Source organism: Procambarus clarkii, chromosome 28 (assembly GCF_040958095.1).
Source record: "Procambarus clarkii isolate CNS0578487 chromosome 28, FALCON_Pclarkii_2.0, whole genome shotgun sequence".
Lineage (NCBI taxonomy): Eukaryota > Metazoa > Arthropoda > Malacostraca > Decapoda > Cambaridae > Procambarus > Procambarus clarkii.
Window position 1 is genome coordinate 17,641,600 of NC_091177.1, and position 23,869 is coordinate 17,665,468.

At 39.2% G+C, this 23,869-nt stretch overlaps 1 protein-coding gene across 1 annotated transcript; it reads right to left on the reverse strand.

Annotated features, from left to right (window-relative positions):
• Positions 1 to 2,044: 2,044 nt before the first annotated feature.
• LOC123754842 (Y+L amino acid transporter 2-like) lies at positions 2,045 to 23,869 on the reverse strand. Its single transcript, XM_045737181.2, has 10 exons — positions 23,371 to 23,869; positions 18,892 to 19,113; positions 18,451 to 18,524; positions 18,115 to 18,266; positions 16,651 to 16,695; positions 16,209 to 16,332; positions 5,471 to 5,671; positions 4,924 to 5,073; positions 3,955 to 4,132; positions 2,045 to 3,397 (listed from the first exon to the last, which is right to left on the reverse strand). Exons 1-10 carry the CDS (start codon positions 23,867 to 23,869, stop codon positions 3,330 to 3,332), a joined length of 1,713 nt encoding a protein of 570 aa, XP_045593137.1. The 3' UTR covers positions 2,045 to 3,329.

The window sequence follows — 23,869 nt, forward strand, 5'->3', positions numbered from 1 at the left end:
CTGACGCTCTCCACAGACTGATCGTGACAAATACTCGTCCAGCACAGGACCACTCGTATCACCGCTTTACTAACCAACTCTTATACAGTATAATACAACAAAGTAATACAAGGCAACTGCATTACAGGCAATTGAAATAAGAATATGGTAAAATGAACAAATCCACAAGGGCCGTGACGAGGATTCGAACCTACGTCCGAAAGAAGCAAGGAATTACCAGGGGAAAGCGCCAAGCCAATATAACTATATAGCACTGGGAAGGGGTCAGGATAAGGATTTGGGATGGGAAGAGGGGCAAGGAATGGTGACCAACCACTTGGACGGTCGGGGATTGAACGCCGACCTGCATGAAGCGAGACCGTTGCTCAACCGTCCAGCCCAAGTAGTTGGTAATAGACCTACGTCCGAGAGCATCCCAGACGCTTGCCTTAATCGACTGAGCTACGACATGGTATAAGAATTGCAACCGGGAAATCATCTTGATTTACCAACGGATCTTGCAGTCTCTCCAAGACACAAACCAGGGTTTTGCACAATTCATGTGTAATTTATGCAATTTACGCAGGATCCGCAGCGTGAAGCATCGGAGAGGCTGCAGGATCCAAGAAAATTCAGTAGAATTTCTGGTTGCAATTCTTATACCATGCCATAGCTCAGTCGATTAAGGCAGCACCTGGGATGCTCTCGGACGTAGGTTCGAATCCTCGTCACGGTCTTGTGGATTTGTTCATTTGATGCATCACGCAATTGTGATTTCTGTGTGTAATGAAGTAAGGACGAAGAGGTAGAACGGCCTATTGACATAGCTCGAGTGCATGGGAGAATTGAGTAAAAATCCTGGTTTGTGTCTCGGAGAGGCTGCAGGATCCAAGTAAATTCAGTAGAATTTCTGGTTGCAATTCTTATACCATGTCGTAGCTCAGTTGATTAAGGCAGCGTCTGGGATGCTCTCGGACGTAGGTCTATTACCAACTACTTGGGCTGGACGGTTGATTAGTGCTATATAGTTATATTGGCTTGGCGCTTTCCCTGGTAATTCCTTGCTTCTTTCGGACGTAGGTTCGAATCCTCGTCACGGCTCTTGTGGATTTGTTCATTTGATGCAATCACGCTATTGTAATTTCTGTGTGTAATTGCAAACTTTGCTGTGTACTATCCCAATTCTCGCCTCGCCAGATGTGAAATAGCCCTTCATCCTTAATGTTGATGCCAGCAGCACCGGCATTCGGGGTGTCCTGATGCAGCAGAGAGAGGGGGAAGTCCTACCAGTCAGCTACTACAGCTACAAGCTGAAGCCTCACCAATAAAACTACAGCACTATAGAGAAGGAACTACTCGCCATCGTCCTATGCTTGCAACGATATGAACCTTACCTTCAAGGACACCAACTCATCACCATCTATTCTGATCACAATCCTCTTCGTTTTCTACAACAAGCCCAATTCTCCAACCAGCGTCTACTTCGTTGGGCTTTGTACCTACAAAACTACAACTTCCAGATCTTCTACATCAAAGGATTGGACAACATAGTTGCGGACGCACTATCACGTGTTCATGAAGTGGAACCTCCCACTTCCACACTCCTTCCAGCATCGACATTAGGAAAAGGCTTCGGGAGGAGCTGTCATGTGAATCCCCTGCGTAATAGTGGAATTGCCTTTTTCCACTTACCCTCAATCCTTCTGTACTGGAAGTTCACCTCTACACCAGCCAAGATGAGTCATCAGTCCTGCCACCTATCCGTAACCCCCCCCCCCCCCCCACCCCAGGGCCTGGCACGGCCTGGTACGACTCGGAGGCAAGCCGGGCGCCTCAGCTAACCAGTTGTCTACCTTCACAAGCAAGCAGTTAGCCGCCTTCAACTAGCAGTGGCGCAGCCTCAACACAAGGCGCTGCCTGCCACAAACTAGCAGTTTGCTCTCCGCGCTTATCAATGTTACGAACCATACTGTATTGCTCGTGGCACGTAACAGCGACAAATATATTTTAGTTTAGGGACATTGAACGACGCTGTAATCTCAAGGTGTGTCACCAGTATAAACACATGGTTCGTACATGCAAGAATTAGAATTAATCACCCCCAGGAATAATTAATTACACATAAACTATAACTTGTATATTAAAATAATATTTCAGTTAATTATCAGTATTATATATATCAATCATCAGATGGGCACTATCACATGTAAATCAAAATAAAATTATGTCTCCACAGACTAATATGCTACAGCAAAACAAAATATATATATAACAGCCACTTAACTCCTTAGATGTTTATCCTTCATGAGTATACCAGATACTGACTAAATTCCCAGGCAGTCGCTACTCGCTTCCCAGGAGAGTCGCTACTCGCTTCCCAGGAGAGTCGCTACTCACTTCCTCACAACATATTGAATGACAAGTTTTTTATTAATATTAATTTTACTTAAGTGGAGCCATATAATGGGAATAAGGTGGTCATTAATTAACTAAATTAAAGAATGATCAGATTTACATGCATAAACAGAGGTAATGTAGTTTAATTTAATACAGTTATATATTTATAAAAATAAAGAGGAAATTGCTGGCAACTGCACAACATAGCAGGAAGTAAATGTGTCTCACGGTGCTGCCCACTAGATGATCATTACAAAATATAACTTTCTCACGGTATGGCCAACGAGATGATCATTACAAAAAATATAACGGTTTCTCACAAAAATAACTATGCCCAAGATTACCATTCAAGTGCCATCTGGATGATGGACAAATAGCCTCGGCTACCATCATCTTTTGTACGGTCACTGATGGTTGAGTGGTTAAGGTCTCCTGCACACCAGTTGCATAGTGCTCCTGGCAGTATGGGTTCGAGTCACTTCTGGGGTGTGGAGTTTTCAGTTATATACATATCATAAACATATCGCTTCTAAGATAAATATGATAGGTTACATACAGTAAGAAAATTATTTCTCATATGTTGGGTAGCACAACTCAAAATATTCCTGATGAGTTCAGTCACATGTTAAGTGCACCAGACCAAAATATTCAGTCACATGTGAGTGGCACAGACCCAAATATTCAGTCACATGTTTAGTTGAAGAGCTCGACATGTTTTCTCAAATGTTGAGTAGTAAAGGGTCAACATATTTACTAACATGCCTAGTGGCACAGCCCAACATATTAACTCACTTAGTGAGTGGTAAAGGCCTAACATTAAAACTCATCGAGTGGTAAAGGTCACATATTCATTCACATGTTTAGTGGCACAGTTTTTCTGGTGCCTCCGGGTGCCTCCATGTGCCAAGTTGAGGCAGTTGAGGAGAGACGAAAGTTTGTGTGGTACTGACATTTCAGTTCCTCTGACACTGAGCTTCTGGACAGCACAAGAACACCAGCTGACACAGGCGCGTCACTTTCTCTGAAATAACGTCAACACAATATTAATAAAGACATTTATTTTGCTAATTTACATTGATGTAAATTACATGTAAATTATATGTAATTACATGTAAATTACATGTTAATTACGTGTAAATTATATAAATTACTATTAGTAAATTAAAAATTAGTAAATTATGTAAATTACATGTAATGTAAAATATATGTAATTTACATTACAGTAGTGCATCGGAGGCGATATCGACTTCCTTCGTTTTTTTGTTAAATAGTATTTCGGACTCACTTTAGTCAAATTTCACTTTGCTGAATCCTCATAATCCTCCGGTTTATGATTATGATCCACACAGTCGGCTCATAATGATTATGATCATTATGAGCATTTATGATTATGATCCACACAGACATCACAGTGACACAGAAGGACTGTTTGACTTCTCGCTGTGAAACATTGATTTAGATTTTTTTTCATACTACATGTGAGCGGCTTGAGGGAGCCTAAATTTAAACTATTCATGTCACGTGTGAGCAGGTAAAGGGAGCTCAGTGATCAATGATGATGTTCAGACTATGACTCACCCATAATATTGGCGAAACATTTTGGTGTCGACTGCAAGTGGATAGCCAAGAAGTACACTATCAGACCTGCTATAATAATTCCGAAGGCGACGGCGATCTCCACAGGTCTGCGGATCACGGGGAACACCGTCAGTAACACGCTTACCACCAGGTAAAAAATTGGGAAACCGAGCCATACCTGCAGTGAAAGATAATATTTGGGTTTTTTAAATATTGTATATTTAAAAAAAGAGAGTATGAGAGAGAGAGAGAGAGAGAGAGAGAGAGAGAGAGAGAGAGAGAGAGAGAGAGAGAGAGAGAGAGAGAGAGAGAGAGAGAGAGAGAGAGAGAGAGAGAGAGAGAGAGTATGAGAGAGAGAGAGAGAGAGAGAGAGAGAGAGAGAGAGAGAGAGAGAGAGAGAGAGAGAGAGAGAGAGAGAGAGAGAGAGAGAGAGAGAGAGAGAGAGAGAGAGAGAGAGAGAGAGAGAGTATGAGAGAGAGAGAGAGAGAGAGAGAGAGAGAGAGAGAGAGAGAGAGAGAGAGAGAGAGAGAGAGAGAGAGAGAGAGAGAGAGAGAGAGAGAGAGAGAGTATGAGGGAGAGTATGAGGGAGAGTATGAGGGAGAGTATGAGGGAGAGTATGAGGGAGAGTATGAGGGAGAGTATGAGGGAGAGTATGAGAGAGAGAGAGAGAGAGAGAGAGAGAGAGAGAGAGAGAGAGAGAGAGAGAGAGAGAGAGAGAGAGAGAGAGAGAGAGAGAGAGAGAGAGAGAGAGAGAGAGAGAGAGAGAGAGAGAGAGAGACAGACAGACAGACAGACAGACAGACAGACAGACAGACAGACAGACAGACAGACAGACAGACAGAGAGAGCATATGGGCCTCTGGTATTTTGAGGTTTCTTTGATTTTTATGATATGATGCTATGCAAGGGAATAAATAATTAAGTGGTTCGGTGAGTCAGGAAGTAAGTGTGTTTATGTTATACAACTTACCTTAATTGGTCTGGATCTTCCTGGTTCCTTGTACCTAAGCCAGAGAAGGCCCAGGACGGCGGTGAGGTTGGTGAGGTTGTTGGTGAAGGAAGTGTAGGCCAGGAGAGCCCCAACGTTGTCTGCCATAATTGCCGCTAAGGGCACTATCGACTGAAATCAATAAAAAAGACTGCAGAATTATCACCATGTCGTAGAAAATTATCGTTGAGTGAATATTTCTAACTTTTTGTAAGTTATAACCATGTGAACCAGTTTAACTTTCCTTGTGACACTTGCATGAGCGATAAAGATTTATCGAAAGGTTATTTAGTAAGTTGGTCAATGCAACCTTTATTCTTGTCGTTGTTGTCAGCTGTCAGTTTGCCTGTCCAAGGTGTTGATGTTAGAGATTAGGGATGGAGAGAGGATTAATAGGTGAAGGGGAATTAAAGGAGGGGTGACCTTGGCAAAACTGGGTACCTAGTCAATGCATGCAGGAACAACAGCAATAACCGTTCTGGAATTGGTCCACAGAGACGACTTCATCACATTCCCAGATGTGACCTACCGACAGTATAAGAGCCGGGACCGGAGTGGAGTGACTGATGTGAATGAGAGTGAGGAACTGCGGCAGGTGACCCTCTCTTGCCCCGGCGAAGGTCAGGCGTGATCGAGCTACAAGGTTGCCGTTGGCGTTGCCGGCTGTGGAGCAGGCGACGAAGAAGGCAATAATCCAGGCCAGCGGCCCCAGCATACGGCTGCCGAAAGTCTGTAGACAAGCGTGAGGTGAGAATACAGTATTAATGTTTTTGTACATTTGATTAGCCTAATTTTGGCAATAAAGGTACAGCTGCTAGATGTTTTGATTTATTTTTCATATGCCTAATATTAAATTATACTTAATATGATTTTCAAATAACGAGAAAAGAACTGTTTTCATAATGATCGTCAGGAATAGCTGAACTAGACATTAAATACAGACATTTGGTCAAGAAGCGTGTTTACCCAGCAGAACAAGACATACTACAAGCACAAACACCGAGTAATTCAAGAACAACATTTATTACTAGACAATCGAGTGAAACATTATTTGTCAATGACAACCTTAATTTACATTCTAACCAGAGTGACTGACCATGCGCTCCCCACAATACTGACTGACCTTGCTCTCCCCACAACACTGACTGACCATGCGCTCCCCACAACACTGACTGGCCATGCGCTCCCCACAATACTGACTGACCTTGCTCTCCCCACAACACTGACTGACCATGCGCTCCCCACAACACTGACTGGCCATGCGCTCCCCACAACACTGACTGACCATGCGCTCCCCACAACACTGACTGGCCATGCGCTCCCCACAACACTGACTGACCATGCGCTCCCCACAACACTGACTGGCCATGCGCTCCCCACAACACTGACTGAACATGCGCTCTGTGGGACATTTGGGGCTTGAATCTAATTATTTAAATATTAATGTAGTAAATTAAATTACGAAGGACCACCCGCTTTTATAGTAAAGAGGGAAACTGAGAATTTCTGATCATTAGATAATTCCTAGATGAACCAGTAACTATGGATAAAATACTAGAGAATATGATCATAGAAATAATTAATTAGCTGTATAATTAAATGAATCAAACCCTCAAACACCTACATTGGGGGTTATTACTGGAACTCAGTACGTCCAGGAACTAGTGTGGTTCGTTCACTAATCCAAGATATAATAATCTAATCCTATGAATTATTATAAACCAATGTCATTACCATTAATGGGAACATAGATTATGAGTATAATAATAATAATCACAATAAACACATGTCAATCCCAAAAGAGTTCTGCATGTAAATAATTCCAGATAATTAATAATGGAAAACAAATTAATCTTAGCTTAATGACGATTCCCTTGTGTAAGTCACGATGCTTCCTCTGAATCTCCTGGGCTCGGCTAGATGACGAGTGGGATGGATTAACATGGGAGAAGGCAGCAGGGAGAATTCTTCTCACGTGCTGCAAAACAAATATTTACAGTAGCAACTAATTAAACTACTGAATCTCTATGTTCAAGAAAGTAATATTAATAAGAGATAATGGGTAATAACCTGTGGTTTGGTGTTGGTATACGTCGTCACGACAAATCACCCAGCTACTATTCTACACCCTATACGATGCATCAAATAAGGATAAGATACTTAGCTAATATGGGCACTGTATAAGTTTTAAGATTGCCGAAATTCGCGCCCCAGGCTCTGGCTTCACCTATCCTGGATAATGGCGCGCTTCACTGGTCGGTCACGTGTAGTCAAGAACCAGATTAAAAAGGTTCCTTATATTACGCCGACACCAGTTGAAGATATTGTCTGCAAGGTTGTTCACGCCTCACAGTGGCGACTTTCTTCTGAGGATGGATAACGTTTACCCTGATGACTGGATAATGGCGTCTCCTCGTGAGCACGATGCGAACAGGTCCGCTCGAGAGCTTATGCACACGTGTACTGGAGTGCCCTCCTCCCCCACGCCGCGTCTCGCGTTCATTAGACAAATTATTGTCATGAATATTAGTATTTCTCGCATTTGTGCTTGAAATGTTGAAGACAGGACGGGTTTATTATTTAGAAGAGGGAAATATTATTATTTGCCAGTTCAGCGATAGTAAATATATAATGGGGAGGAATTAATGCTTCTCCATGGCATTCACTTGTGACGTTAATTTTTATTACTAGATAACTGCTATGACTCTAACGCTCTATTCGGCTTTTAGTTGGAGGTCAATTTATCTGTAATTAATTATCACACAGAACGCCTTGGTTATAGAGAATCGAATTCAATTCTCAGATACATTGGATATAATGTTTTTATTGTAATGAAATCTGACGCAATACTGACGTCGGGTGACGTGAGAATTCTAGCCTACTGCACAGATGAAATTATTAGTACATGTGAATTCTATGTTGTGTTAATTTTACTTACTACAATAATTAGTAGAATTAGTAATAATTAATGAGAATACAACAGTGTTGTATTCGGTGTTGGAAATTTCCAACATAACTCCGGGGGGAGGATTCTAGGGTCGTAGTGTACTGTGGAGTACTGACCTATCCCGAAGTTGATATTAATATTAGTATATTAGTAGGTTAATATGTTAGTATGTTAGTACACACATAACGAACGTCCCGTATTTATCAAGGACTTACAAGAACTCAGGTCTTGCTATTTACATGTCAAATGAAACATGTTACTTATAGCCTACACAATAATTAAAGAATTGCTCTTAGTTGAGAACTATAATAGGCTTGTAGTTTCCCTTAGTGGAAACATGTATTAAATATTGAAACATTAAATGATTAAGTTATTGGTAATCAGGAACCTTCTAAAGCTCACAATAAACTCAACAACTAGGGTCGTAGTGACATGCAATGGTGTATTACGTAGCTGCTGAATCATAGGCAAACTCAGAATAAGTTCCTAAGAACTGACAACACTATTGTATAATTATACAGTAAAATATTATTAGTCATTTAAGATCAAGGAGACTATGACACTACAGTAAGGTCACTGTCTAGGGTCGCTGTGACTTGTAACTATTGGGTTACTAGACAATAACATCACGCAGTATCATGATCACCCCAAATTCAAAGGAGGAAATTGAATTTAATGTGCACTGCCGTGCAGTAGTCATTCTGACTGATGGTACAACTAATTTGCTAACTAGCTAAATTAATAGAAAAGTAGAGAACTGAAAGGTTTATTCATTAAAATCAAGGAAAATTCTGAGTCGACAGTGAGATTAGTAGCCTAGTCATTCTGACTTATGAGCTAATTAAATGGCAGCTCATAGGCTTGACACTGTAAACTTGTTAATACGAAATCACCTTTACATGAATTTGAGTTTATTAAATCAGTCTCTATAAGTATAGTCAACTGCAATTAATGGTGAGTACAGATTAGGCTAGTACTCAGTTGACACTACTAAAGTCCCTAAACCTACCTAAATTTTACCTAAAGGTTTGAATTTCTAACTTACCTAAGTAAGGGACTAAGCTAATCGTGAGCAAAAAAGTACTCGAATTAACATTGTGAGCAGTATTGAGCTCATTAACAGGTCGAGCTATATTGAACTCGTGAACATGGTGAGCTACAGTGAGCTCGTTAGCAGTGCTAACAGGGTGAGTTACAGTGAACTCGTCAACAGTGTTGACAGGGTGAGCTGCAGTGAGCTCGTTAGCAGTGCTAACAGGGTGAGTTCAGTGAACTCGAATTAACGAGGTGGAGTTTTGCATCATTCAATTATCATGGCGAGCAGTGCTCGTGGCATGGGGAACATTAAAGCGTTCGATTGTCATGGCGAGCAATATTAAGCTCGTATACGCATGGGGAACAAGCACTCATATTATTACGTTAATTCTAAGGTGAGCTATATTAAGCTCATGAAGCATGTTAATTAACAATGCTGATGTTTAACGATAATGCATCAAACATATTAGTTCTCTGTAAATTCGCTTACGTATTAGTAAGTTTGCAAGTTTGTTCGTGCTGCGCTCCTACACTAAATAAGCAGAAACGAAAGAAAAACAACTCAAACAAATTGATGCAAGTATTTACCACTAACTCTTAGTGCAGAAAACATGGTATTAAGAAGGTTTTCTTGGCAAACCTTTAAGCGCAAGTATAGTGGACCAGTGGTCCTAGTGAATTTGTAATTACTGAAGTTGCTTGATGATTTCATAGAATTACTAAATTCAGGAAATGCCAGTGGCATTGAGTGCTAGATTCTCTAGCCTAACATTATTAATTACCTAGGGAGTACTAGATTCTCTAGCCCAACATCACAATTTACCTAGGAAGACTGAGTGTGGTCAATTACTAATTGTCGAGAATAATTCTAGGTCTGCAGTGAATTCAATAGTTTGGTCGCTGTGACTTGTACTTGTTTGAGTACGGACCATTGGTTTTCACTGAGAGCTATGAAACATCTCGGCGAGTATCAATTGCACTTCATTCAATCTGAGTTTATTACTCAGCTGTGTTTCTCCTTTTAGCTTGCTGCTGGAGAATTGATTTACTGCTGACTAATTTATTATTGTTGGCAGGTTTAGGCTTGTTCACATTCAGAACTTTACCAGTAAGTAAGTAGCCACCTGCAGATTGGAGCATATTCATGCCCAATCGTTTAACATGTCCAGTTATGAACTGGTAATAGTAGTCGGCTCCTACTAGTACATCTACATTGTTAAGGCGGTCAGACGTTAACTTGTTGTCAGCCAAATTAATTTCATGTTCCTGCAGGAAGTGGGCTGTGTACCCCAGACCCTTAATATTTAAGTCTAAAGGTATTTGATCTACAACAATGGCTTGGACAGCCTTGGCATGACTACCTAATCGTACAAGCGGTTGAACTACTGAGTATTCATGGGTTCCTCGATTTATCATGAACCCTGACAAGTTTAATTTTACCTGTCCTATTGGTTGTAAATTAAGTGCCTCTGCTGCCCTTTGAGTAATGAAAGTTCTCTGGGAACCTTGATCAAATAGTCCACGTATGGTGATCTTGGCTCCTCTGTTCTTCACTTGAAGTTGGGCAGTAGGCAAGGCAGCATCCACTTGAGATGCTTGTGAAGTTACGCTGTACACATCTCGCACCTTGCAGCACTGTACTGGTGTAGATTCTCTACGTCCTATTCTAGGATTGACATAATTAGTCCTAACTAATTTGCACAGTGCAGCATGATGCTTGCCCCTTCTACACCTATTGCAGGTGTTCAGTGGGGTGTCACAGCTGCTAACATTATGTGGTTTGAGACACCTAGTACATTTGTGTAACTGTTTGAGTCGTCTGACTCTTGTGTCTCTATTAGGATAATTAGTACATTTGTACAGAGAATGCTTTTGATTGCAAAACAAGCACATTCCCCATCCTACAGATCGTTTAGGGGTTACCGATTTAGGTAAACCAGTATTTGCAGGTTGTGATGATTTTGCTGCTTGCATTTGCTTGTTATTTATTCTCTTGGGAGTACTTGGTGTACTCTGGGGAACCATTAATAGGCTCTTGGGAGTGCTCTTTGGACTATTAGGTCTCTTAGGAGCACCTGTGGAGTTATTAGCAGTGCTCTTTGGACTATTAGGTCTCTTAGGAGCACCTGTGGAGTTATTAGCAGTGCTCTTTGGACTATTAGGTCTCTTAGGAGCACCTGTGGGACTCTTAGTCCTCACTGATGAATCAGTATTTGACTGATTGTCGTTACATTGATTATTAGCACCTTTGTTACCTAGTGACAGTGTCACTTTAGAAGTTTCAGGTAAGGAAACTGATGTAGGTACAGTTTTGGTGCATTCAGATTTAGCATTAATTGCTTGGTCTGCTGTATGATTGCTCATATTACGCAAACCTGTAAATATATCCTGCATTGACAGGGTATTACCATTCTGGTATACATATAATTTATTAAGTGTGTCACCAGACAATTTTCTCTGGATGATAATTTTAGTCATCCACTCAGTAGTTGGGTGATCCACCTCTTTACTAAAAGAATTTATCAGTGACTCAAGCTGAAAACTAAAGGCTTGTAAAGAGTCAACTGATTGCTTTAGTGAAGATAAATTTAATAATTGGTGCACAAGGTTTATAATAGTCTTCTCATTGTTAGCACTTACTCTAGAAGGCTGTTGTGAGCAATTGTGACCATTACTTGTGTTGCTTAAGGCTTCTTGTTTAGCCTCAGCTTTGATTACAGCTTCGACTGCTGCTGCAGTATTAGCTTTATCATTTTCTGGTTCAGATTCACTGATTATTGCAGCTTCACTTGTTTCATCTGCAGCTTCACTTGTTTCTCTGGGTTCTTGTGATAAGCTAGTTAATTCAGTAGCCTTATGTATTGAACTTATAGAATCCAGGGAACATTGAGAAGAGTGGTCTGAAAATTGGTCAGACTCAGTAAACAAATCATCACATGAAGCTGTATTAGATGAGAGGTTAGAAAATGAAGGTTGAACTTCAGTTGTTGATCCTGTATAGTGATCAGTATTGATTAGAGGATTCTCCTCGTCTTGAGGTAGCTCAAGTATTTCATCTGAGCTGAGTATTAACTCGGATACAGGTCTATTAATGATCTGATCTATCCACTCGGGAATATCTAGTCTCGTGAGCACCTTATCATATTGGTCTAACCTGGTTTGAACGCTACGTTCATAGTTATCAAGCTCAGATTCCGTTAGACATAAGTCGTCTGTGACAGTATGATCGGTCTGGAGTAAATTCCTGTGGGACTCGATTACAGTCTTGATATAATCATATTTTTTGTTAGCGCTCCTTATGGAACTTGCTATTCTGTAGACGTAATCTGGGTCAGTTTCTACACAGTTGTCACATTTGATAAACTGTTTTCCTAGCTGAAGTTGAAGAGCTGTCAAGAATCTTGCATTCCTTTGCGGTAAATTGAGCCTGATAGGGCTTATGTAGCTAGTGGTATAGCTATGGTGTCTGCTCCTTGATGCAGAGCAGGTATAAGTATTGACAGCCTGGTATTTCTTGAGGCTGGTTGTAATTTACCTCATTTAGAGGTTAGCTACCTACCTAATAATAAGCAACTAAGATTTGAGTGGTACCTTGGTCTCACTACAGGTGTTCCTCAGCTTAGCTCTTCTAAATCAGCCTCGGATGGGTAGTGGACTTACAGTAACACTCAAAGACATACATAGAAATATGCAATAAAATAATTACACAATAAATGGTTAATCCCACCCTTGATAGGGTCAGCACAAAATGAATAATATATGTGTCACTAACTAGCTCAAGCCTAGTCGTGAGAATTTCTACTTAAGAAACTGCAACTATATTTAGTCTGTGCTTGTGCCAAATTCAACACAATCACAGCCTAAATTGCTACCTAATAAAGGTTGGCAAAGATTATATTATGGTGCAGTAATGTGCAAATAATTGTGCTGTGTTTTTGGGTTTTTTGGATTTTATATAATATACACTTGTATAATTATGTGTATAAGAAATTAAATGAACACAAAGGAATTATTTGTGTTTGGCAAGTATTCTACTGCCGTAAATATTATCTAACTCCTAAATGTACTCCTAATTGTGGAATAAAATATTATCAGGGTTAGTAATGATTAACTAGTATGAGATCAGTAATTTATATTAGTATACTGGATCCCTAAATGTTAATGATCCACTGACTTGAGTGAATCAGTAACTATAACATGGATTCAGGCTATAATGGACAGTCTGCTGACAGCCATATATTGAAACATTGGTATAGCCTAAATGGTTAACACTTAATTGGTGTTAGTGATTAATATAAGGTTATGAGCTGTTGCTCTTGGTGACCTAAAGATTCTACTTCAGTATGAAGTGTAGATCTAAATGTTGTGGGTAATTGGTTATGACCCACTAAAGCTACCTTATACATGAGGTGAAAGTAGCAATATATTAGTGTGATCTAGACTAACTGATGTGTTACACTGTTAGTTGACACAATTAATTAAATAGTTAGTCTAGCTTATATCACACAAGGATTAGTTATTAATGATTAATATTTTAATTATAAATTTAATGCCTATCCGGTTCGATAAGGACCATAATGTGGGACATTTGGGGCTTGAATCTAATTATTTAAATATTAATGTAGTAAATTAAATTACGAAGGACCACCCGCTTTTATAGTAAAGAGGGAAACTGAGAATTTCTGATCATTAGATAATTCCTAGATGAACCAGTAACTATGGATAAAATACTAGAGAATATGATCATAGAAATAATTAATGGGCTGTATAATTAAATGAATCAAACCCTCAAACACCTACATTGGGGGGTTATTACTGGAACTCAGTACGTCCAGGAACTAGTGTGGTTCGTTCACTAATCCAAGATATAATAATCTAATCCTATGAATTATTATAAACCAATGTCATTACCATTAATGGGAACATAGATTATGAGTATAATAATAATAATCACAATAAACACATGTCAATCCCAAAAGAGTTCTGCATGTAAATAATTCCAGATAATTAATAATGGAAAACAAAGGAATCTTAGCTTAATGACGATTCCCTTGTGTAAGTCACGATGCTTCCTCTGAATCTCCTGGGCTCGGCTAGATGACGAGTGGGATGGATTAACATGGGAGAAGGCAGCAGGGAGAATTCTTCTCACGTGCTGCAAAACAAATATTTACAGTAGCAACTAATTAAACTACTGAATCTCTATGTTCAAGAAAGTAATATTAATAAGAGATAATGGGTAATAACCTGTGGTTTGGTGTTGGTATACGTCGTCACGACAAATCACCCAGCTACTATTCTACACCCTATACGATGCATCAAATAAGGATAAGATACTAAGCTTATATGGGCACTGTATAAGTTTTAAGATTGCCGAAATTCGCGCCCCAGGCTCTGGCTTCACCTATCCTGGATAATGGCGCGCTTCACTGGTCGGTCACGTGTAGTCAAGAACCAGATTAAAAAGGTTCCTTATATTACGCCGACACCAGTTGAAGATATTGTCTGCAAGGTTGTTCACGCCTCACAGTGGCGACTTTCTTCTGAGGATGGATAACGTTTACCCTGATGACTGGATAATGGCGTCTCCTCGTGAGCACGATGCGAACAGGTCCGCTCGAGAGCTTATGCACACGTGTACTGGAGTGCCCTCCTCCCCCACGCCGCGTCTCGCGTTCATTAGACAAATTATTGTCATGAATATTAGTATTTCTCGCATTTGTGCTTGAAATGTTGAAGACAGGACGGGTTTATTATTTAGAAGAGGGAAATATTATTATTTGCCAGTTCAGCGATAGTAAATATATAATGGGGAGGAATTAATGCTTCTCCATGGCATTCACTTGTGACGTTAATTTTTATTACTAGATAACTGCTATGACTCTAACGCTCTATTCGGCTTTTAGTTGGAGGTCAATTTATCTGTAATTAATTATCACACAGAACGCCTTTGTTATAGAGAATCGAATTCAATTCTCAGATACATTGGATATAATGTTTTTATTGTAATGAAATCTGACGCAATACTGGCGTCGGGTGACGTGAGAATTCTAGCCTACTGCACAGATGAAATTATTAGTACATGTGAATTCTACGTTGTGTTAATTTTACTTACTACAATAATTAGTAGAATTAGTAATAATTAATGAGAATACAACAGTGTTGTATTCGGTGTTGGAAATTTCCAACACGCTCCCCACAATACTGACTGACCATGCGCTCCCCACAACACTGACTGACCATGCGCTCCCCACAATACTGACTGGCCATGCGCTCCCCACAACACTGACTGACCATGCGCTCCCCACAATACTGACTGGCCATGCGCTCCCCACAACACTGACTGACCATGCGCTCCCCACAACACTGACTGGCCATGCGCTCCCCACAACACAGACTGACCATGCGCTCCCCACAATACTGACTGGCCATGCGCTCCCCACAACACTGACTGACCATGCGCTCCCCACAATACTGACTGACCATACGCTCCCCACAATACTGACTGACCATGCGCTCCCCACAATACTGACTGACCATGCGCTCCCCACAACACTGACTGACCATGCGCTCCCCACAACACTGACTGACCATGGGCCCCCCACAACACTGACTGACCATGCGCTCCCCACAACACTGACTGACCATGGGCCCCCCACAATAACTGATCATGCACTCTACACAACACTGACTGACCATGCACTCCCTACAACAGTGACTGGCCATGCCCTCCCCACAACACATACTGACCATGCGTTCCATACAACAATGACTGACCATGCACTCCATAGAACACTGACTGATCATGCGCTCCCCACAACACTGACTGACCATGCGTTCCCCACAACACTGACTGACCATGCGCTCCCCACAACACTGACTGACCATGCGTTCCCCACAACACTGACTGACCATGCGCTCCACAAAACACTGACTGACCATGCACTCCACACAACACTGACTGTGTGGAGCACAAAGAAATTTTCGCTTCCTGAACGGGTGAGGAATGACGAGAAAGCCACTTGCTCTCACAATAAAGAAACAGATCTAAGCTTCTAAGAACTAAGAACTAAGAACTTCAGCATCATAATACATAAAAAAACATGTTATAACTCACTCATTGCAACTGCTAGATAATCACCAAATATTGGTTTCACAGTGAATGTGCTTACTTACAACACTGACAGTAGGTTTCACAGAGGATATGTTCACCATAGTTGATATATTATATAGTTGCTATACATATATCAGCACAGGGCATAAGTTTCACAGATAATATACTCACCACAGCCACAGCACTGGAGGACAAGATCTCAGCCGGAGTCAACACAGCGTAGTAGGCAACATTCGTAAGCGTGTAAATCACACTCACTATTGACATTGAGATAGCAATGGCTCTTGGCAAATTCCTGGAAATGTATAAAATTGATAAATATATATAACGGTCATGTGTTAGTTTTATACAATGCAGTTGTAAAGACAGGTGTGAAACTTCATCTACCTTAATGCTTTAAAAGTCTCATCTTATCCAGCATTTAGAGTAAGCAATGCAATTCATTTACATTTAACCGAAAAAGCACAGTAATTATAATTTTCAACTCAACTTGATATATCAAAACAATCAATATATATTATCACTGATGCTTGTTAGAAAACCATTAGTGTGTCACACTATTTGACAAAAAGTAGCAAACTTCTGGTAGTAGTAGAAACAAAAGCTAGCAAACCTGCTGGGATCCTTCAGCTCTTCGGTTACATAAGTCAGACTGTCCCTGAAAATAAATGCAATTTTAGTACTTCAATAAGAGACTAGATGTCTAAATTTAATTTCATTCTGTATATGAGAAGAAATAGAGAAGAAAATACGTTGTATTCCAAAGATTGTCAACGCGTTGTATCATTTGAAGAGTTTGGAATCGTCTCTACTAAAATTTTTAATATATTTTAAATCAACTTGCTGATCCTCAGCATTGCCATTTGACAATAGTCTGCCTCAATATACTAACTAGGCTATAAACAACACAGGTTAAGTTGGGGAAAACTTGAGAACTTAAGTGAAAGCAAAAAAAAAAAACGTGATTTGTATCCCTCAAATACATCCCTCGTGAGTTGTATGCAAACGGAACCAAGCCTTCTCAGTGTTTAGGAGCAGGCAGACTAAATTTATATCATCAAGAGGTTATCTTGACGATCCTTTTACAAAGTTGATTTGTCAAAGGAAAGGGGTCACGTAATTTACCCTCCATTACTAACAGACCGTCTCGGTGTGATGAAAGACGGTATATCTCTGTTAAGACATTTATTTATTCATTGAGATATTGTGGTGGGAGTCTATCCAGTTAGCATATATATTTTATTCCAATGCTAAGAGGATTTCTTGTATTAGTATCTCATGGCAGTGTCTTATGTACTGTGTATGCTCAAAAAAATTTATATCACTCATTTCAAATTATGTGTGGCGAGGTAGGGAAACATGGATCCAGTCATGTTGTGAGTCGTTATCAAGTTAAGCCTTTGAAAAGATAATAATTGTCAGATCTCAGCTAAACGTTATTGACATTACCAAATATGAGTACGAAAGAGATTTGGGGACCATAAACTACGAAATCAAAGTATAAATGTTCAAAATATATCAAATAGGATACTAGAATTTATAACAAAATAATTTAGTAATAAGACAACTTATGTTATTTTTACATTTTATCTTGCCCTTCGTATATCCCATTTACTTTATTTATGCAGTTCAGCTTTTGGTATTAAACTATAGAAGGAACTAAATTTTAGGGAGTGTTTGGAGAAGGATGGTAAAGTTAATTCTAGGTATTAGAAACTTCCCATGTGTATAAGCTGGATAAGCGGAGACAATGAAATAATCAGGTAAAATATTTGTTTAGAATAAAGCCAGGTGATATATAAAATATTTTATTGAGTAAGTTGAAAGTCATAGAATCACTGGATTGTTTTAAGCTTGCGTTTGTCATACATATAGTGAGCTTGGTTTGGAATCATTTGGAACTGAAATGACCGTCTCGACTTGATAAGTGCTTAGGTCGAGTTGAAACGTCGTTATTTAATTTAATATGATGTGGACATATTATTTGTTTCAGTCACGTCATTGTGGCCAATTTTCGCATGTCTTCTGCAGTTTCATATATCGTAAATTCCTAGAATAACCACTTTCCAAAACTCACCATCCATTGTAAGCGAAGAGCGTGGAGTAGAAGGCGGTGGCGAGAGAGGAGACGTCCCAGATGGTGCTTTTCATGGGGTCAAGGAAGTGTTTGACGTGACCCCTGGCGAGGTGCAACGCCCCGGCCACAATAATGATGATCAGCGCCACCACCTAGCAGGGATAGTCACAGTCATGTGGTGATACATTCGTACACGGATTAAGAAAAGAGGAATTCTATGATATAGTGAAGTAGGATATGATTATGGACATAATAATACAAAAGTTAGACCATATTGGGAAATATTACAAAAAGTTTATTAATATTTGGAATCATCAACAAGTAATAAGTACGAACCTTCGTCATGGTTAAGGCATCTTGTACATAGGTCCCGAGTTTGACACCGACGCAGTTGACATACAAAACTAAACCTGAGGAAGAGTCAGATGAGTTTCCTGTTAATGTACAATTCACCAACATTTTTATTTTTTAATTAATATGTTCCACATTAAATGTTAAGAAAAAAGTTGAAGCACTAAGAGCAGGAATAATAATTTGACGAGAAGTCTGTTTGAGCTTATATTTAAGTAAGTTGTGTTATGATGTGATAAGCTTTCTTGAAACGCTAAATTATTTACTCTATTCCCATTTAAACTATTTTAAGAAGTTTTTGAGCTGCACTCTGCCTTTAAGGTTCAAATTTGACCAAATTTAAAATGGATCAATTACACAATCTGAAAACAGCAAATACCATATATCTGTTCATCGTAAAGTAGTTTCTCCGACCATAACACTTACAGATCATCGCCGCGGTGAGGAGCTTGACAGAGACGTAGGGAGGTGGGATGGAGTCCGGGAGAAATGCTTGGAGAAGATAGTTGGCGAAAGTGAGAGAGACGATGGCTTGGCTGGCAGGTTTGGCAACGAGAATGTTGATCCAGAGGACGAGGAAGGCGGGTATTGGGCCGAACGCTTCCAGGACATACACGTAGCTGCCTCCGTTTCGAGGGATGGTCGTGCCTGAATGATTAGAGGAAATCATGTCACTCTTTCCTTCACGTCAATCAAATACACCAGGAACACTTTGAATCATTGAAGTAAAGAAAGGTAATGTAATAAGAATCGAGGCAGGATAAAAGTCGAAGATTTTATAGGACTTGTAGTCAGCTGATACTACATACTTTACCACAAAGATCCACGTCCTTATTTATTAGTACTAGTGAAAAAAAAAGAGACTAGTGAAAGAAATAGAAGCTAGTGAAAGGAGAAGAGGCTAGTGAAAGGAAAAGAGGCTAGTGAAAAAAGTATATACGAGTAAAAGCAGCAAAGACTAGTGAATAAAACCAAGGTTAATGACTAGTTGAAGTGGCGAAAAAGAATAGTTTTTACTAAAAGAGTAAAGAATAGTAAAAAAAAAAACAAGCAAGAAAAAGAGGTAAAGAGTAGCGAAAGGAGTAGAGGCTAGTTACTGAAATAGTGACTAGTCAAGAGTGGAAGCTAGTGAAATAATAATAGACACCTAAAATGATTAGAGGCAATTGAAAACAGTAAGCCTAGTGGAAGATGTTAAGGTCACTGGAAGATGTTAAGATCAGTGGAAGATGTTAAGGGAAGTGGAAGATGTTAAGGGAAGTGGAAAATGTTAAGGGAAGTGGAAATTGCTGTGGGTAAATAAAGAAGTAAATACTAGTATAACTAGTAGAAGCTTATGAAAGAAGTTGTGGCGAGTGAAATGAGTAGATCTTAGTGTAAGTTGTAGAGAATATTAATGTAAAAAGTCCGTAGAAAGTGCAGGGGCTAGGGGAAAGAATTAGAGGCTTGTGGCAATAATAAGAGCTACGTAAAAGATTAAAGATGACTACTACTTTGAAAGTAGTAGAGCCTAGTGAAAGGAGTGAATGCAAGCGAGATTAACAGAAGCTGGTGAGAGTATATCTGGAGTGGAGTGCTAAGCATGACTTGAGATACATTTCCATGTTTTCATTTCCCGCAGGCACACATTTCCATATCTTGGTAGGATATTGAATAGACATGGTCTTATTATGTTCATACAGTGCTCACTTGTTCCATTCTTCATTTTCTACCATATCGTTCGCTCAAGTTTGTTGATATTTTGATGTGCAAATTTGGAACCTGTGCAAATCTTCTATATGTTTATTATGTGTGCATCTCTCGTCACCTTTCTAGAGAGTACAATATAAGACATCTTTGAGAATTTAGGCTCATTATCGTAACTATGTATACTGTGTTCTCAATTGCGTGTTCTCTGTGAATCTCTGTTGCTTTGAAATGGTAAGTGAATACCGAGCAGTACATAAGCCGGGAAAGCTCACGTGATGGTATTTTGAATAGTACTAGCATTGTAATGATTTCTCTGGATTTGAGGGTTCTCATAATCAACCTTGTCCCTTTCCTAGCTAATGCTTTATTTGCTTCGTTATGCTCACTAAACATTTAGGTCTAATAACAGTATTCACAGAGCCTCTGCATGTTATTTTCCTTCTATGAGGAGATCTGATTGTGTATTGTACCCCTGTATTTAGTTTCAATTCTATATTTTTACTGTACCCAAGAATATGGATTTATTATTGTTCAATATCATATTATTTTCTGTAGCCCAATCGAAGACTTAATTGATATCAGCTTGTAGTTCATCAATGTCGGCTATAGAAGTAATTTTAATTTTGAATTCTGTGTCATCAAAAATAATTCAAATCATTTTGTATCAGTAGGCTTTTTCTCCCTACTACATTATGCCCTCGTGCTACCGGTAATTTACATTTCTGTATATATATGGAATTCCAAAAGTTAGGTCCAGGGATAAAGCACATGAGCATGTTGTCAATTGTTTAACGTCTGTTGTGCTGTTAATATCGGTTATTTTGTCATAGGTTTGAATATCATTCATAAATATTCTGTCTGGATCTTCACCTCTAATTTTTAGGGGGGTCTAAACATAGCCTAACACTTTAGGCTGTGAGGATTTTTAGGATTTTGGGAATCCAATTCTATTAGGATTTTACTAATTTCTTTGTCACTCCAGTGAGTGACAATGAACCATCACTTGTATGTATAGATCCAATACTGGTGATTTTTATTTTTATTTTAAATATGTGAAAAATATTTTGGGTTTCTCTTTATATCTTGCATAACTATGTGTTCCATCTTCTTTTAACTAGTCTTAATGCTATTCTTAATTTTAAACATAATAGAATGAGATCTCCAAGTAGATCTCCATGATATTATCTGGTATTGTATATGCTAGATTATTAAAGTATTTTTTATCTCCTTTATCTGTTATGTGAATTATTTAACTGTTACATCTGGAAATTTGTATTTAGAGTAATCATTAAGTTTATTTCCTCTGCTTTGATTGCCGGTACTTCTACCATTTCATCTGTGTTATTTAGAGCCTCTGAGCATACGAGGTCCTCTTTAATATACAAACGTACTCTGCATGACTAATTTACTTAATCACATTTTATGTTCAGGTATGCAGATCCCGATGTCTATGTAGTCTCCCGTATGGGTGTCTGTGAAACTGGAAATACTCCATTTGCCTCTGCGAGAAGGTCTTTTATAAACGATACTTGTTTTTCGCCTTTGTATTCAGTCCTTGTTTGTTGGCTAAAGATCAATAAGGGTAAATGAGGGCACTCTATTTAAATTATTTAACTAGGAGGTTTTCCAGGGATGTCCAAAATGTGAGGACATATTGAACGTGTTGTGACCTGTATTGGTGTTACATGATATCGTTGCAGCTCTGTTGCTGGATGTAGTATCGGTGACTGGTTTGTGTAAATGGTACGTTCTGCCCTTTCAAGCAACATGCATTAATCCTGTTTCACCTTTTAAAATCCCTTTCTTCTGAATCTAAAATATTATTCGATTTTTCTGCAGTCACTTTCAATTTTACCACTTCTATAGCGTTCTGTGCCTTTCACGTGGAATTTTGGTCAATGAAGGTTATAACATTTAATTTTTCAAGGGAGGTTTTGCATATGGCTATTGAGCTGAAACAAAATGTCTAATGAAGGGAGTAGAACCTTGAGAAACGAGTAAAGCTTATTGAAAGTTCTAACGGTTAGTATAAAAAGCTAATGAGAGGAGAAGGGGCTGGTGAAAAACATTGAGGCTAGTGTAAAGAGTAGAGGTTAGCAGAAGGAGCAGATACTAGTGAATGAACCAGCTGCTAGTCGAATGAAAAATGCTAAAGAAAGTAGCAGAGGCAAGTTAATATATTAATTCAAATAAAATGGGCTAGTGAGCGGAATAGCCAGGTAAAAGAGATTAGGCTATTTAAATTAGTAGATGTCAGAAAAAGAAATACAGTCTAGTGAAAGCACTAGACGAAGGTGAAAATATTTTATGCTAATGAAAATAAACTAAGCCAGCGAATAGTGGAAGGAGTAGAGGATATTCGAATTTAGAAAAGGAGAGGCTAGTAAAAGAAACAGAGGTTAATGAATGGGATAGATACTAGGGAAAGTAGTCGAAGCCAGAGGAAAAGATACTACGGATTAGAGGCTGGTAAAAGAAGTACAGGCTAGTGAAAGAAGTAGAGTGGGTAATGGAAAACAGATGCAAGTTAAAGGAGAATCATTTAATTACAAGAGAACAGGCAGGTAATAGTTGTAGATGCCGGTGAAAGAAGTAGAAGCTAGTTAAAGGAGCATAATAGTGTGAAAATTTAAAGGACAGTTCGTATATAGTAGAGATAAAAAAATTAGGGCTACTTAAAGGATTAAATCCAAATGAATAGAGTTTAAATTTATGAAATGAATAGATACTATTGAAAAAAACAGAAGAGAATGAAAGGAGAAGATGCTAGTGAAACGAGTAGAGACTACTGAATAGCTGATGAATAAAGTATAAATAGCGAAATGAATAGAAGCTAGTGATAGAAACAGATGATAGTGAACCATGCATAAACTATAAGGAATAGAATCATGTGAAAAGAGAAATATTGAAAAGGTAAGAGAAGTTATTTCTAGTGAATTAGATAAATAATGATAGGTTATACATAACATAAATATCTGCCCATTAATTAACAATAATAATTAGCAACTACAATAATATATTGTACCCAAAATACACTTAAAAATTACAATATTTTTATTGATGTTTTTGGATTAATCAGGATCTCCAAAGAAATGTAATTTCAAGCTTTATCTGTAATTTGAACAATTATAACATATAATAATCTTATTTGTAATTACAAACACAATTTACTTATTAGTAATAACAAACATAAGTAATAAATGAGAGTTGACTGACCGAGCTCGGCGTAGCAGAGTCCTCCCACCATGGAGAGGAGTCCCGTGGCCAACCACACCGCCAGCGCCATACCCACGCTGCCTGTGTACTCCACCACCGTCGTGGGTGACACGAAGATGCCAGACCCAATCATGATGCCCACGATCATGCCCACACCGTTCCACAGCCCAAGCACCCTCTTGAGATGCACATCAGAGTCTTGGAAGTAAACAGAGTCAGTCTTGTGCTCGACATTACCGAGCACTCTCTTGAGCTGCACGCCGGTGTTCAGGCACGGCCCAAAGCTAGTCTTGCCCTCGACTTTACCACATGTTGCAGCCTCAGTCTGCACAGTTGCTTCGATCTTTTCGCTTTCGCTCCTATCAGGTGTTCTGTGATTAACAGATGAAGACGATGATGAGTCTCCCATTAAAGCTGCCTCTTGTGGTTGTGTTCCTGAAGGTGAGTGTGCAGGAGATGCCGTTTGTGCCGCTCTATCACTGGTGCTCACAAGGAGCAT

Bases quoted from the DNA above. Each gene is read 5' to 3' on its own strand.
- LOC123754842 (XM_045737181.2), bottom strand. From the start codon at position 23,869: ATGCTCCTTGTGAGCACCAGTGATAGAGCGGCACAAACGGCATCTCCT. The intron at 16,333-16,650 runs GTTTGCTAGCTT...ATACATTTCCAG, and splicing joins GAGCTGAAGGATCCCAGCAG to GAATTTGCCAAGAGCCATTG. The intron at 5,672-16,208 runs GTGAGTATATTA...GCTTGTCTACAG, and splicing joins CCTCCAGTGCTGTGGCTGTG to ACTTTCGGCAGCCGTATGCT.